A 14,312-nucleotide genomic window follows, 5' to 3' on the forward strand; every position below is an offset into this window, starting at 1 on the left:
TGCAGCGTTAAAACCCTTTTGTTTATCGGTGTTCTCTCAGTACAATACCCAGCATCAGAATCCCTGTGGTGTCAACAAATGCTGACTCACGCTAATAAACACCTCAGTCCACAAAAAAAATAATAAAGAAAACAGCAATTCTACCTTCATTTAACACAAAAATACACACCATTACATTTGTACCCTTCTAGCCAGAGAAGTTAAAAGTAGTAATTAAGGTATTTAAATAGCCAGATCGCTACCCTGATAACTTTGACCTTGCTAGTAAAAGGTTGGACCCCCTTTTGCCTTCAGAACTGCCTTAACTCTTCGTGGCACACTTTCAACAAGGTGTTGGAAACGTTCCTCAGAGATTTTGGTTGGTTATTTGAGTTCCTGCTGCCTTTCTATCATCTGGAACCAGTCTGTCCTTTCTCCTCTGACCTCTCACATCAACAAGGCATTTTCGTCCACACAACTGACCGCTCACTGGATATTTCCTCTTTTTCGGACCGTTCTCTGTAAACCCTAGAGATGGTTTTGCGTGAAAATCCCAGCCCGTCTGGCACCAACAACCACACCATGTTCAAAGTCCCTTAAATCCCCTTTCTTCCCCATTCTGATGCTCGGTCTGCACTTCAGCAAGTTGTCTTGACCACCTCTACATGCCTAAATGCATTGAGTTGTGGCCATGTGATTGGCTGATTAGCTATTTGTGTTGACAAGCAATGGAACACCTATTGAGTACCTAATAAAATGGCCAGTGAGTGTAGATGTAGGTACATCTTCAAATGCACTACACAGAAATGACAACCGACTTAATCAATCTCCTCCATTTAATCACAAAGGCAGTGTGTACCATACAAATTTCAACAGAAAAGGAAAGTATTATTTATAGAGAAATACAGTGGAACATGAATGAATTAGTTATTTAATCTGTTTATTTTGATGGTCTTTTCCATTTTATATTATTCAACAGTGGTTTAGTTGCTTAAACTGATAAGTCACCCCTGAAATGTATACAGGTCTAACAATCTTCATGCAGATGACCCCACAACTAACAACAGGTTTCAAGCACTCCCAGTCAGAATATTTATTACAATGCATGCCTCACATCAGAGTGATCTTCCTTCACATATAACTGAGTGAGATTTAGGCCGCGGTACTGTTATTAGGCAAAGTAAGAAAACGGCAGGCACTTTGGTCAGTCCTTTAGTTTAAAGGCAAATCCCAAAAACTTTACACTAGGTTTCTTCTGAGGTCACACATTCAGCTGAACAAAGTAGCAGAAAATACAATCCAAGTCTGCTGGAGAATAGTTCTTACTGTCTCTAGTGAGGACGCTGTTTTTAAAGAAACGCTCTGTATGATTAACACCCTGACTATATGGCATAAAATGGTTTCTATGCAAAAAAGGTTTTATAATTTCCTGACTGTAGCTTCCTGATCCCTGAGGCATTTCTCAAGGATCAATTTCTCTGTTTTGACTGGTTTAAGTATGGATGCGTGTCTGAAATCTATTTTTCATTTTATTCGAATAACCTGGCCAAAATAGGTTGTCAAAGGCTCGGAGGGGTGTTCTTGAATTGTGGTGCTCACTGAGTGTTTTCCAGGACTACGGCAATGCCCTGCCCACCACCAATACAGGCTGAGCCCACTGCATACTTGCCCCCTCGCCGTCTATAAACAGAAAAAACATTACAACAATTAAGAAAATAAATGCAGGAGATCATTTAAAAAGCAATCAACTACAGCGCAGCACATCTGTTACAGGGTGGAGGTGTTTACCTGAGCTCGTGCACTAAGTGCGCAGTGATTCTGCTGCCAGAGGCTCCTAGTGGGTGGCCAAGTGCAATGGCTCCACCATTAACATTAGTCTTCTCTGGGTCCAGTCCTAAAGCCTTAGCAACTGCCAAATACTGGGGAGCGAATGCTTCGTTCACCTGATGACAAAATGAGCCCATAGCATAAATATCTCAAATGTGTTCAGGGTTGTTCATTTGCTGGATAAAGCAACGAGTGTAAAAGTGGTCACATCTAGTGATGCACACACCTCTACTAGATCCATGTCTTTCAGTGTGAGACCTGCCTTCTTCAGAGCTTCTGTTATAGCAGGCACAGGACCTGCAGCAAGGAGACATGAAATGGTTTTTAGAGCGAGAAGACAAACATTCTTCCACAGCTGCAAATGTGCGGACAGATTGATGCCTAACTCACCAATGCCCATTATACTTGGATCACAGCCTGAGATGTGATAGGCAACAAGTCTAGCCAATGGGGCGAGCTTGTGCTCCCTAACAGCCTCTTCACTGGCTATCACCACAGCTGCAGCACCATCTGACACACCCTGTGGGAAACACATTTGGTAAAGAGAAGTGAGAAATTAACTGGAGACAAACTGAGTTATACAGTGAGAACAGACGCAGGCCTGACTGTGTGGCAATGATTACACAGAAACCAAAACTGGGTCAATATTTAGACTTTACACTCGTAAAAGGGACATAAAATGTTGTTAATGTCATAAACTTTAATGTTAAAACATGCTAACTTTGATCTAGATGGCACTACGAAATGAGAATGAATGATTATGTAAATTTCAAATGTTCAACTTCCACTATCAAGCCAAGGGAAAAAAACATTTTTGACAAAACTCCTCAGAACACACTTGCAGTAAGAACGATGAGGTAAATTAATCTGAATTATAAAGATAAGACGAATGATTTTTTTAATTTCATTACCGAAGCTGAATACGTTTTGTACTTAACTATGGAAGACAGGCAGGCAGATTTATGGTATGTTCGGTGAGTTAAACCTTATCTATATTACTGTATTTACAAACACCCATCTCAATATGCTGTCCAACAATAAATAACATAATAGAATAACATTAAGATCAGTTAGCGAGCTTTTCTTAATGTAGCTGCTGAAAGTTTAAACAAAGACTATACAGACCTAATACTTGTGATTAAAACACAAGGGTCAGACATGAAAACCAACTGCTTTAACACCAGTTAGGTAAAAGCTTTCCCTGGTTTGATTAGTGCACATATTTGTACATCCAGAATCTTTTTGTAAATATTTGTTTATCAATTGTCAAACAAGTATACGTGATGCTGATGCTTTAAAGACAGATTATTTTTTAGACCGCCGGTTCCAAAATGCATTTCATCATATTCTTCATAACTTTCATGCACTGCTTTTAATGCTTCTCAATTTTCCATTTTTTTTTTAGTGTTTCAGATGCTACTAGGTAGCTTGTGATTCAAGCCGGAATGGTCACAACAGTAACTAAAGGAGGCAGGACTTTTGCAGAATAATCATCGCATGCAAACTCATCGTAAAATGATGTTTTTTTTGTCCACTATAAATCTTAATACATAACTTCCTCTGAAAATACTCAGTACTCACTACTCATTTTAGGCTGGTTTTATGGACATAGGTGAAGCCTAATTTTGGACTAAACAGCAATGTCTAGTGTTTTTACCATTTTAAATTAAACAGGGCCTGGGAAACTGACCCTTTAAAATCACTGTGTCTTTCATTCTCTCATAGCAAGTAATCATGAGGTATGGAAACAATAAATAGTGAAATGTGTTTAATTATAGAAAGGGCACTGTGGAACCCACCGAAGCATTGGCAGCAGTGACCGTGCCTCCTTTCTTAAAGACGGGTGGCAGCTTGGCCATCTGTTCCAGTGTAGTTTGTGGACGAGGGTGTTCATCAAACGTCATAGCCACCTTGCCTTTCTTGGCTTTTACTTCGATAGGCGCAATTTCAGCATTGTAGTAGCCAGCCTCATGAGCTGCAGGAAAGAAGCTAAATTGACTCAGAATGACTCAGAATGAAAGAGGCTGTTAGGCTGGTGCTCCAGCATTAGTGGAGTAAACTGACCTGCTTTCCATCTCTGCTGTGTCTGGTAGGCATACTTGTCGCAGTCCTCTCGTGTGATCTGGTACTTTTCAGCCAGGTTTTCGGCTGTGACGCCCATGGGTGTCTTTATGTGTAGGTCAGTGAGTCCTGCCCACAGAGTGTCCTCAAGCTAGTGCATACACATAAATAACAGTTAAGACTCTTTTCTTCCCCAGTGGCTAATAATGGGTGAAAAAACAGAAGGGTGCAAAACTGAATTCTGTAAAACCAATTAGACAGAGGGATGCAATGCTGCATTACAGAATATTGCATAACATGACCATTAACCCTTTAAAAGTCAAATGTGTTTTTTCCCCCGTCTTCTAAAAAATGACTATTTCAGTGCTAGAAAGTTTTGTTATAACAGCGTTCTCTTATAGGTGCTGTCTGTGAGGTATTTGTAAGCATACCTTCAAATCAACTCCAAACTTGGTACCGAAGCGTATGTTGCGCACAGCATAAGGGGCCTGGCTCATACTCTCTGTCCCTCCACAAAGTACGATCTCTGATTCTTTGAGACAGACCTCCTACATAAACACACATTCAGCAGAACTAGATCACCATCACAAACAAGCAGATCATTTTAATTACATTAAGATTAAGTGACCCTTATTAGTCCCACATCGGGGAAATTTCTCCTCCGCATTTAACTCATCCGTGAAGTGAAACACCACATACACTCTAGTGAGCACACACACTAGGGGGCAGTGTGCACACTTGCCCGGAGCGGTGGGCAGCCCAATCCACAGCGCCTGGGGAGCAGATGGGGGTTAGCGGTCTTGCTCAAGGACACCTCAGTCATGTGCTGCCATGACTTCAAGTTCTGCATCACTACAGCATGGCACAATATCAGTTAAAGAAAACTTGCATTTTCTGATCTGCTTTCAAAGTTTGGGTGTGATGGTCGGATCATTTTAGGTGTACTCTTACCTGAGCTCCGTTGATGATGGACTGGAAGCCTGACCCACAGAGGCGGTTCACAGTCAACGCAGGCACGGATACTGGCACGCTGCACCTCAGGCCCACATGACGTGCAATATAGGCAGCGTCTGCAGAGCTCTGCAGAAGAAAGAGTGAGACCATACATGAGCATAGCTACCTTCAACATACACGTCTAAATATTAACCTCCTTCGTGTGACCACTTATGCAGGCTCTCACACAGGAAGATATGTGGGGTGCTTACTCTGGTATCGTCTACTCAAAGTAGACACTAACCTGCATGACATTTCCCACGATGACACTATTAACCAGCTCTGGAGCAACATTTCCAGCCGCAAGTGCAGCTTTGGCAGCATGCTCAGCCAAATCTGTGGCACTGTGGTCTTTCAGAACACCGCCGTATGTGCCAAAGGGTGTCCTCTTAGCTGAAACAATGAACACACCTACACAAAGAAATGTGAATGGATGATACATGGGCGTAAATGTTTGGAAAACATCGGTGCTAAAATGCTTTTCGAACGGAATTAAAATACAGTCATCTGAGCCGTTTCTGTGGAGCAGAGTCAGTCCTGGACAAGTGCTGAGTTAAATTAGGCCTCGCAGACAACAAACAACATTAAAGTACAAAGTCTAGGGCAGTTGTCAACATCAGTCCTGGTCCTGGTGACCCACAGCACTGCCCACTTTCAACACACCTGATCCAGCTTCTCAGGTAATTGTTTTGCTGAGGGCTAAGAAAACCGAGCAGTGTGTCCCCAGGAATGGAAGAGAAAATCACTGTTCTAGGATGGACCGTGGGACAGGATTTGACTGCCCCACAGGTGAGTGAGGAACTGACCCACTGAGTGAGAAACAGCATCACAGGCCTTCCTATCTGGTCACCTTTCCCCTACTTTCCTCTGCCCAGTCCTGAAGAGCGCCTTGCCTTCACACTGCATCAGTAACTACACTGAAACAAATGACTGCTCACTTCTGTGCAGCTCTGAAATAAAGACTTAATGAATTAACACACGCAGAAATCTCAGCCAGCCAACAGCAATCATCTCAGATATACAGCAACAAACAGGGGCAGCCAAACGGGCACGTGAACGTCTTGTTAATATATGACAAGACCAAAGTTTTCTTACCTCTTAAGAGCGACATCACGGTGATTTTTATGATAAATGCACGAAGGTCAGCGTCCTCTGGTCACCAGTCAAGAGAGCCTGTCACTTGTGAGCGCCAGTAACAGAAAACTGAAACCTTTCACCTACAAAGAGCGACGCGGGACGCAGCATTCGTCATACTTTTAACATTCGTCATATTTTTATTTTCTCAAAAAGCTGCCGAACATTGTGTTCTTTAGCCAGAAATAATTGCAGATAAATTAATATCATTACATACGTACACAAAACGAAACGTACTGCCGAAAAATATAAAATATCGAAACTGCGTCTGTTGGAAAATAAATGCCCTTGGGATTCACTGCACATGCTGACAGCCGAGGTGGCTAAAGCAGTAGCTTAGCATGTTTACCTGCTGCCCGCTTTACTGACCTTCCGTTCGTTTCTAGCACTAAAAATGTCAGGGATTTTATGTCGCAGCGCGTTGCAGCTGATATCGAGACCGACCAGGTATGAAAACGTGTCTTGTTTATCTTTATTCGACGAAGAATTATTTATGTATGGTTTTATTTATGTTTACTTTCTTACTGTTTATAGCTTATATTATTTTATTGGTATGGTTTTATTGGTTTACTGTTCTATATGTCTGTTTTATACCTGCAGTGTTCAGCACTTTGTTGCAGCCTCTGTTGTTTTTAAAGTAAATAAATTTGAGTTGAGTTGAGTAAGAATTGCTCGGTTAGCACGTCAGCTAACCAGTCTAGCTTGGCTCGGTTAGCGCTTCATCTGGGCTGCATGCCGCATCTTTGTGTTTGTCCAGGACGCTGATTTTGTTTCGCTGCATATTTCCTCCATCTCTTTTCCAGCTGCGGGTCTGCTGGCGGTGGCGTCAGACGCAGTCACTGGTTTGCATCGGTGCTTTCACTGAAGACATCAGTGCCGTTAAGGTCAGTGAAAGGGGAATTCAGATTTTTTTCTCTCATTAAACTGTAGTTAATGTCGTTCAGATTGCTTTAATGCGACATGCTGGGTTCTAGAGAAACTTGTCAAGCCAGGAGGAGTCACAGTGGCGGTAAATAGAACCAGACATCTGACATCAGTTTAACTGCTTAAGTGACACTTTTTAATCCCACAATTTCACCTCCGCATTTAACCCATGAAGTGTAACACCACATACACACATACTAGAGGGCAGTGAGCACACTTGCCCAGAGCGGTGGGCAGCCCTATCCACAGCACCCAGGGAGCAGTTGGGGGTTAGGTGTCTTGCTCAAGGACACCTCAGTCATGGACTGTCAGCTCTGGGGATCGAACCGACAACCTTCCGGTCGACAGTGCTGGTTCTCTAACCTCCAGCCCACGACTTATGAATTCTTATGAATAAAGATACACGTTTTTATAAAAAGACATGTGGGCCCGCTGGTCATTTTAAATAGCAAACCGTTCTCATCGCCAGTGCTGTAGGGAAGGCTTTAAATTTATCTTTAGTGAACCATTTTGCAGCAGATTAATCTAAATGGCTTTGTTTTGCATCTCACTGATTTAGTTGCGCAGAATTTTTGAGTTTGTGTCCTTAGATGCGGAATCTGCATCCATCTTGATTTGTGATCGCTTTTGTCCCAACACAGGGCAGAGCCAAAGAAAAAGAAGAAGGTTGACCCTCGGCGGGAGCTTATAGCGAAAGAACGACTGAAGAAAAAGTTGAAGAAGCTGGAGAAAATCCCACCTGAGCTCATCCCTATTGAAGACTTCATAATCCCAGCCAAGTGCTTTGATGAGACCAGGTAATATACACTCACTGGCCACTTTATTAGGCACACCTTGCAGGTAAAAGGTTGGACCCCCTTTTGCCTTCAGAACTGCCTTAATTCTTCGTGGCACACTTTCAACAAGGTGTTGGAAACGTTCCTCAGAGATTTTGGTTGGTTATTTGAGTTCCTGTTGCCTTTCTATCATCTGGAACCAGTCTGCCCATTCTCCTCTGACCTTTCACATGAACGAGGCATTTTCGTCCACACAAACTGACTGGATATTTCCTCTTTTTCGGACCGTTCTCTGTAAACCCTAGAGATGGCTGTGCATGAAAATCCCAGTAGATCAGCAGTTTCAAATGTGCATTTTCCAAAAGTATTCAAACAGTAATTCTATTGCATTCAGCTGCTTAAAGGGCACTCATTGCTAACACAGGCACACACAGCTTGTATAATCTCTATTGAAAAACATCGCCAGTGGAATGAGCCACACTATAGCAGCAGCTCACATGACTCCATCATCATTCCCAGTGCCGAGTGTTGGTTAAAGGGGTATAAAACCCACCAGCATTGGACTGTAGTGCAGTGGAAATGTGTTCTCTGGAGTGATTGAACGCTTTCAGTACCTGATCTCACAATTGCTCTTGTGGCTCAGAGCAGCAATGTCCCAACATCTTTTGTAAAGATTTCCCAGAAGGGTAGAGGCTGGTACTGCAGTAAATGGTGAAGAAACTCCTTATTAATACCCTTGACTTGACAGAAGAAACACTGGTTGAGCAGGTGTCTGCAAGTTTTTAAAAATGTGTGTCTTTGTAGTGGTATTCTTGAATGGAGTTAAACGTTTGAACATCTGTGCTGACCTCTTTATCACATCAAGCCACTTTGTTTATGTTTTGCAGAGTCCGTAGTGCTTCTAAGCTGTCCTTTGAGGAGAGTGAGAGGAGGGCAATGTTGCTTAAGGAGTGGTCCAGATACAAACACTCCCAGCACCAGGGTGAGAAAGCAGCCATTGAGGAGGCCTTAAAAGCTCAGACACAAGCGTTGGAGGAGCTGAAACTGGAATCAGAGGAGCTCTACAAAGCAGCACTCAGCCCTGATAATGGTCTCTTCCCTTTCCAGCGCCAGGGTCCCTGCTATACACCACCCATTGCAAACTACGAGGCCCCTGATGGCAAATACAATGACATTACACGAGTGTACACGCAGTGAAGGAGTTCAGAGACTGCTGCCATTACAGATAAAACATGCGATGGAGCTGTGCGTCCAGTTGTTGGAGTCATCTTGATAGATGCCGACATGGAGCAGTAGTGCTGCTGCTCACCTGTGAGGTTCCCAACAGTGTTCATTTAAGTTCAGTAGAGATGGTGTGAAGGGACCAGTTTGAAATATTAGTCAGATCTAAACATTTGTCTGATGATACTTTTCCTTTAAGCAACTAATACCAATATGATTCCAATATCACTGCGCCTCCCTGCTTTATTTCTCAAATAAATTCACCCAGTGAAACCGTCAAAGGTACCAATAGAGACGGTCCACAACAACTTAGAATAAAATTGTGTTGCATCGGCATCCTACATTTAAGTTAACAATGGCAAAAAATGCATCGAATCTGATGTTTTCAATTCCGATTTGAGACGCTTTCATATGTGGTACTGAAATCCGATCTGCAGAAGTGCAACTGAACAGCCAGTAAACGTAGCCTTAGGTTCCCCCCATTGCGATGGAAGTTAACTGACTCAGTAAATTATTTCTCACACCAAAGCCTCAATACTGCACTGAAATTCACACTAGATTTTTGTAAATAAAAACAGTTAAAAAGACTGAGTGTCTCTTTTATTATTGATGGATTCACACAGTACTGCGTAATAATAATAATAATAATCTCTACATTTAAACTAACATTCCATCACCAACCACACAAAACACGAATGTCTTTACACAACAGAAACACTTTAAAAGTTCTTTCATAAGCTGTTGCTCATAACAGGACTTACGATTGCATTTTATTGATATGCATATTTTCAATGAGGTCTTTTCATAAAGACATGGAACATAAGAGGCCAAACACCTGTTGAAGATGTACAAACACGCATGCATGGACAAAGGTTTTCAGAGTGACTACCATAAATGACCCATCAGCGGTGGCACTGAAACAGTTGGCAAAAATAAAAAAAACCCTGTTTTTCTCCTTGACCTCACATCTTCCCAGAGAGCACCTGTGTGGCTGTCTTTGTACAGATCTTCAGAGTTCTACAATTTGTAGAGTACAAGTGCTGATACACATTGAAGAATATTTACAAAAACAGTCATACTGAACACAAAATCTAGGTATTGACTGAAATGGATCCCCACTCACTTGTTAGTACCACACTACACAGGGAAGAACTATTTATTCCACCTAATTATGGTCAAATGCATGAATCAATAAATTCATATTCTTGCTGATCATCAGCCTGCGTCACTACTTACCAGTCACATAAACAAACCAACATTAGCTGCTGAAGTTTCTTATTCCTGGACAGGGGTGTAGTATTTCTGAAACGTGCAGGGAATGAGGGACAAGTAAAAACGCATTTAACTACTGTTCCACGACTACAGTGACCTGCAGTTACCAGAGAGCCACAAGAGTGGCAAGTTTCATTTTCATTGGCTCAGCTGTCACTCTGGGTATACATTCAAGTGATGTAGTGATCTGTGATGTTTACTAGAAATTATAAGTGCATTGTGGGACATTGCAGCGTCCTAAAACTTACAATTTGGTCCCCAAGAGAAAAAGGTACTCAAATGTTGTCAATATTGCCCTAAGACACAAATAAGGATCCATTTCAGTCATAGCCATTGGGTATTTGTGGACTGAGTAGTTCTGGGAAAGGATGGCAATCTTTGTAAGGTGAATGAATATGATGGCGTGTGCACCCTCAAGAGTCCTGTGGTCTGTCCTGATTAAGCGGCATGTGCCAATCAGACGGTGGGCTTTGCCTCAACTCCCAAACTGGAGTGAATTTCCTCTGCTCAGACACTCGATTCCTCTCACTTTTCTGGAGACATTCCTGAAGAACCAGATAAGGAGATATATGCAAGAGAGCAACAACACTAAAGAAAGACAAAAGTATACACAGTTTAGAGGTCTGCTACCTGATCCAAGTCAGCGGGGCCTGATACAATGCCCTATTTTGGGCCCGGTTTGAGCTGTTTTCTTGTGTACGACACCTGGCTTGGGTCTGGCTCAGGTCTGATGTCTGAGTGACATTTTTTAAAGATTTTTTTTATTTGAAGGACTGTGCATATGTCAATTTGTGCATTCTCTCTACAGAGAGTTGGTTTAGCGTGAGAACATGTCTTTGGACGAGGTGTCAGTCACAACAGGGATAATAAGCAGGGTGTGTTGGGTGGGTGGAAAGATCACTGCTGAAGTACAGCCCGTCTGTGGAGATTTGTACACAGTAACTGACCGTTCACAAACGCACACCCCACCACAGCACTGGAAACCCCACCGATAAAACGCTGATTATCTCATATGGTTATTTTGAATGTCAACAAACCAAGTTTTCATTACTGTAGAAACAGGTATCTATAGGAGGCCCTGAATTCTTAAACACAGTTTAAGAAACACAGGGAATGCAATATCCAGTATATCAAATTAAGTTCAAGGATCAGGTCTCAAAAGTGTGAGTCCAGGTTGGGTTCAGGCTTCAATTCATGCCTGTGCGGACCTCTAATGCTGATATGATGACAAAGAAAAACATCAGGTGGGTTAGAAGCACTCTAATATGGATCATGAATTGAGAGCTGGAGAGCCAGAGTGGCAGCAAGGGAATCACAAACTATGCTGGCTTCTAGAGCTCAGGCCCTGGTCCCGGAGTAACCCCTATCTTGCACAATTTAGCATTTCCCTGCTCCCAACAGAAGCGATCCAACTAATCATCTCCTAAACAAGCCCCACATGACTTGAAGTGGGTGTACTGGGAGTAGGGAAAGGACTAAAATATGCTGGGCAAGGGGGTACGCACATCCAGCCCTGAGACTGACCTTGGCATGTGTACTCTGGGTCCTCTCCCACTCCTTGCACGCGTCATAGTCTTCTTTCCACTGCTCACACAAAGGCGGCGCTCCGTAAGTGTAGTAGTGATGGAAGCGGTGCCGTAAACTCTTGCAGTGTCTGAATTCACTCCAGTAGGCGTCACACATCCGAGGCGGCTGAAATCAAAAACATCCGGAAATTCAGAAACAGAACCGGTGATAATGCTTCGTTTGATAGGTTTTAACACGGCACCAATTTTATTCAAAAGATTTCACTGCAGCACTAAAGGCAATAAATGCAAACTGACCTCTGTCCACATGGACAGAATACGGCTTCTCTATTAATGAACTGGGAGGCAAATCAGGGCTATTACCTGCTTTTTCACTTGGAGAGTTACAAACCTTACTTTTAATCAGGCAAAAACACAACCTGGGAAATGATAAAAACATAACAGCTAAAATAATTTTAAAAAGTTCTCTCTCTTTTTTGTCAATGCCATTTGTAAAAGTGTTTTGAAAGACAGAGAGAGGGGGAGATTCATTATTCAAGTTTCTCGGCCTAAGCCTTACTAAGGTTTCACTTCTTTAGAATCCTCATCAACAGATAAATTACATGAAATATACTCACCGGCCACTTTGTTCAAATGCTTGTTAACACAAATAGCTAATCAGCCATCACATGGCCACAACTCAATGCATTTAGGCATGTAGTGGTGGTCAAGACAACTTGCTGAAGAGCAGACCGAGCATCAGAACGGGGAAGAAAGGGGATTTAAGGGACTGAACGTGGCGTGGTTGTTGGTGCCAGACGGGCTGGTCTGAGTATTTCAGAAACTGCTGATCTACTGGGATTTTCACTCACAACCATCTCTAGGGTTTACAGAGAACAGTCAGAAAAGGAGAAAATATCCAGTGAGTGGCAGTTGTGTGGACGAAACTGCCTTGTTGATGTGAGAGGTCAGAGGAGAATGGGCAGACTGGTTTGAGATGAAAGAAAGGCCACAGTAACTCAAATAACCAACCAAAATCTCTGAGGAACGTTTCCAACACCTTGTTGAAAGTGTGCCATGAAGAATTAAGGCAGTTCTGAAGGCAAAAGGGGGTCCAACCTTTTACTAGGTTTTTTGTACCTAATAAAGTGGCAGGCAAACCTATCCACCAACCTATATAGCCTGTATCTTAAGTCATTTTGGGTAAGATGCCACTACTGTTGGGAACCCAGTGGTCTTCACAGTTTCAGCTATTCTCTGTCTCAAAACACCCAGATTTCAACTGGCTGTGAAGACCTTCATAAGCGGAGATGTGTTACAGAAGAATTTGAAGCTGGTACATTTGTGGTCCTCGTTCGCACTTTCCTACGAGGACGGCGAGGCTTACAAGTGCCCTCTAGCAGGATTGGGAAATAATCTTGCTGGAACAGTATTCACACTAAAACACTGCATCTGTATTACAGTTCATAGGGTCTGTATACTCCCTACACTACTGGGCCTACAGAGATCAGTTTCAACCTGCTGCCTTAACACTACTGATCCTGATCCAGCCAATCAAAGACTGAGCTGGAGAAAGTGTGGCTGATGGTACCATCTTCAGAACCACAGTGACCACTACCCTAGACACTAACAACGGGTTGGCTGTTAAAAAAAACCCAAGCAATTACTGATTGATAAAATTTCGTCTCCTATCATTTATACCTTGTGTAGTTCAATACTATGGGAACAACTGTACTGTTTCCCAACTCCACTTCTGATGCCCAGTGGTTCTCAAATTGGTCACCAGAGACTCCTCAAACTCACACGTGGTGCGAGGTGGGTTGGAGCGAAAATGTGGACCGTCTGACGGTCCATGAGGACTTTAACGTGATGCCACACGCGTTCCTGATTCCCTCCACTCAAACGTTCTACCTGCCCGGTCGATGCAGCCCAGTAGAAACCGGTTAGCTTCACGCTAAAGGAAAAGGAAAGACACGCTGAACCGCGAAAGCGGTTCGTCCGTGTTCGGGACCAGCTCATATAGCGAGCAATATCTCCCACATGCTTAAAGAAGCAGACACAAAAAACACACTGGCCGCATTAACACGAAATAAACTATCACGAACATACCCTCCACGGGGACGTTGACCCCGCCATTGGACGGACTTGTTCTTGGACTGCAAAGGAGCGAGTCATGCACACCGCCCTCTACTGCCCACATCCATTTCAGGCTTCAGGTTTCAGGTGTATTTGTCATTTGCACGACATGTCAGGACATTTATGCGTTTTAATGCTTGTGGTGACGCTCACATAAACACTCTACAGACAGTAAATAAGTAAAAAAATAATAATAATAAAATAAAAAATATATATATTAAAAATCTAATTACAAAATCTAGAGAAATTACACACGAAATATAGACACAGTATACACAAGACAGAGACAGTGTACATTTAAAGTGGCTCGAGTGACTCAGTGTTGTTCTTTAAAGTGGCTTAGTGTTAAGGTGTTATTGTCCATAGAAGAGATGATGTGATATAATAATAATAATAATAATAATAATAATAATAATAATAATAATAATAATAATATTATAATAAGACTGACAGAGTGACGTGAAGTGGTAGTTGGGAAAGGGAC

General features: G+C 42.5%; 3 protein-coding genes across 3 annotated transcripts; 1 reads left to right on the top strand and 2 right to left on the bottom strand.

Moving 5' to 3' along the window:
* Positions 1-797: 797 nt before the first annotated feature.
* Positions 798-6,108, bottom strand: acaa2 (acetyl-CoA acyltransferase 2). The gene is made up of 10 exons (XM_017702840.2): positions 5,956-6,108; positions 5,105-5,271; positions 4,819-4,947; positions 4,299-4,415; positions 3,871-4,018; positions 3,606-3,781; positions 2,197-2,326; positions 2,033-2,103; positions 1,768-1,922; positions 798-1,659 (listed from the first exon to the last, which is right to left on the bottom strand). The coding sequence occupies exons 1-10, from the start codon at positions 5,969-5,971 to the stop codon at positions 1,575-1,577; spliced, it is 1,194 nt and encodes a 397-aa protein (XP_017558329.1). The 5' UTR covers positions 5,972-6,108; the 3' UTR covers positions 798-1,574.
* A 168-nt stretch (positions 6,109-6,276) lies between these two features.
* Positions 6,277-9,502, top strand: mrpl40 (mitochondrial ribosomal protein L40). Its single transcript, XM_017702841.2, has 4 exons — positions 6,277-6,441; positions 6,798-6,878; positions 7,560-7,715; positions 8,582-9,502. Exons 1-4 carry the CDS (start codon positions 6,389-6,391, stop codon positions 8,889-8,891), a joined length of 600 nt encoding a protein of 199 aa, XP_017558330.1. The 5' UTR covers positions 6,277-6,388; the 3' UTR covers positions 8,892-9,502.
* Positions 9,503-9,630: 128 nt separating this feature from the next.
* c28h22orf39 (chromosome 28 C22orf39 homolog) lies at positions 9,631-13,926 on the bottom strand. The gene is made up of 3 exons (XM_017702842.2): positions 13,802-13,926; positions 11,712-11,879; positions 9,631-10,732 (listed from the first exon to the last, which is right to left on the bottom strand). Exons 1-3 carry the CDS (start codon positions 13,865-13,867, stop codon positions 10,601-10,603), a joined length of 366 nt encoding a protein of 121 aa, XP_017558331.1. The 5' UTR covers positions 13,868-13,926; the 3' UTR covers positions 9,631-10,600.
* Between the last annotated feature and the right edge of the window lie 386 nt (positions 13,927-14,312).

Source organism: Pygocentrus nattereri, chromosome 28 (assembly GCF_015220715.1).
Source record: "Pygocentrus nattereri isolate fPygNat1 chromosome 28, fPygNat1.pri, whole genome shotgun sequence".
In the NCBI taxonomy this organism is placed as follows: Eukaryota; Metazoa; Chordata; class Actinopteri; order Characiformes; family Serrasalmidae; genus Pygocentrus; species Pygocentrus nattereri.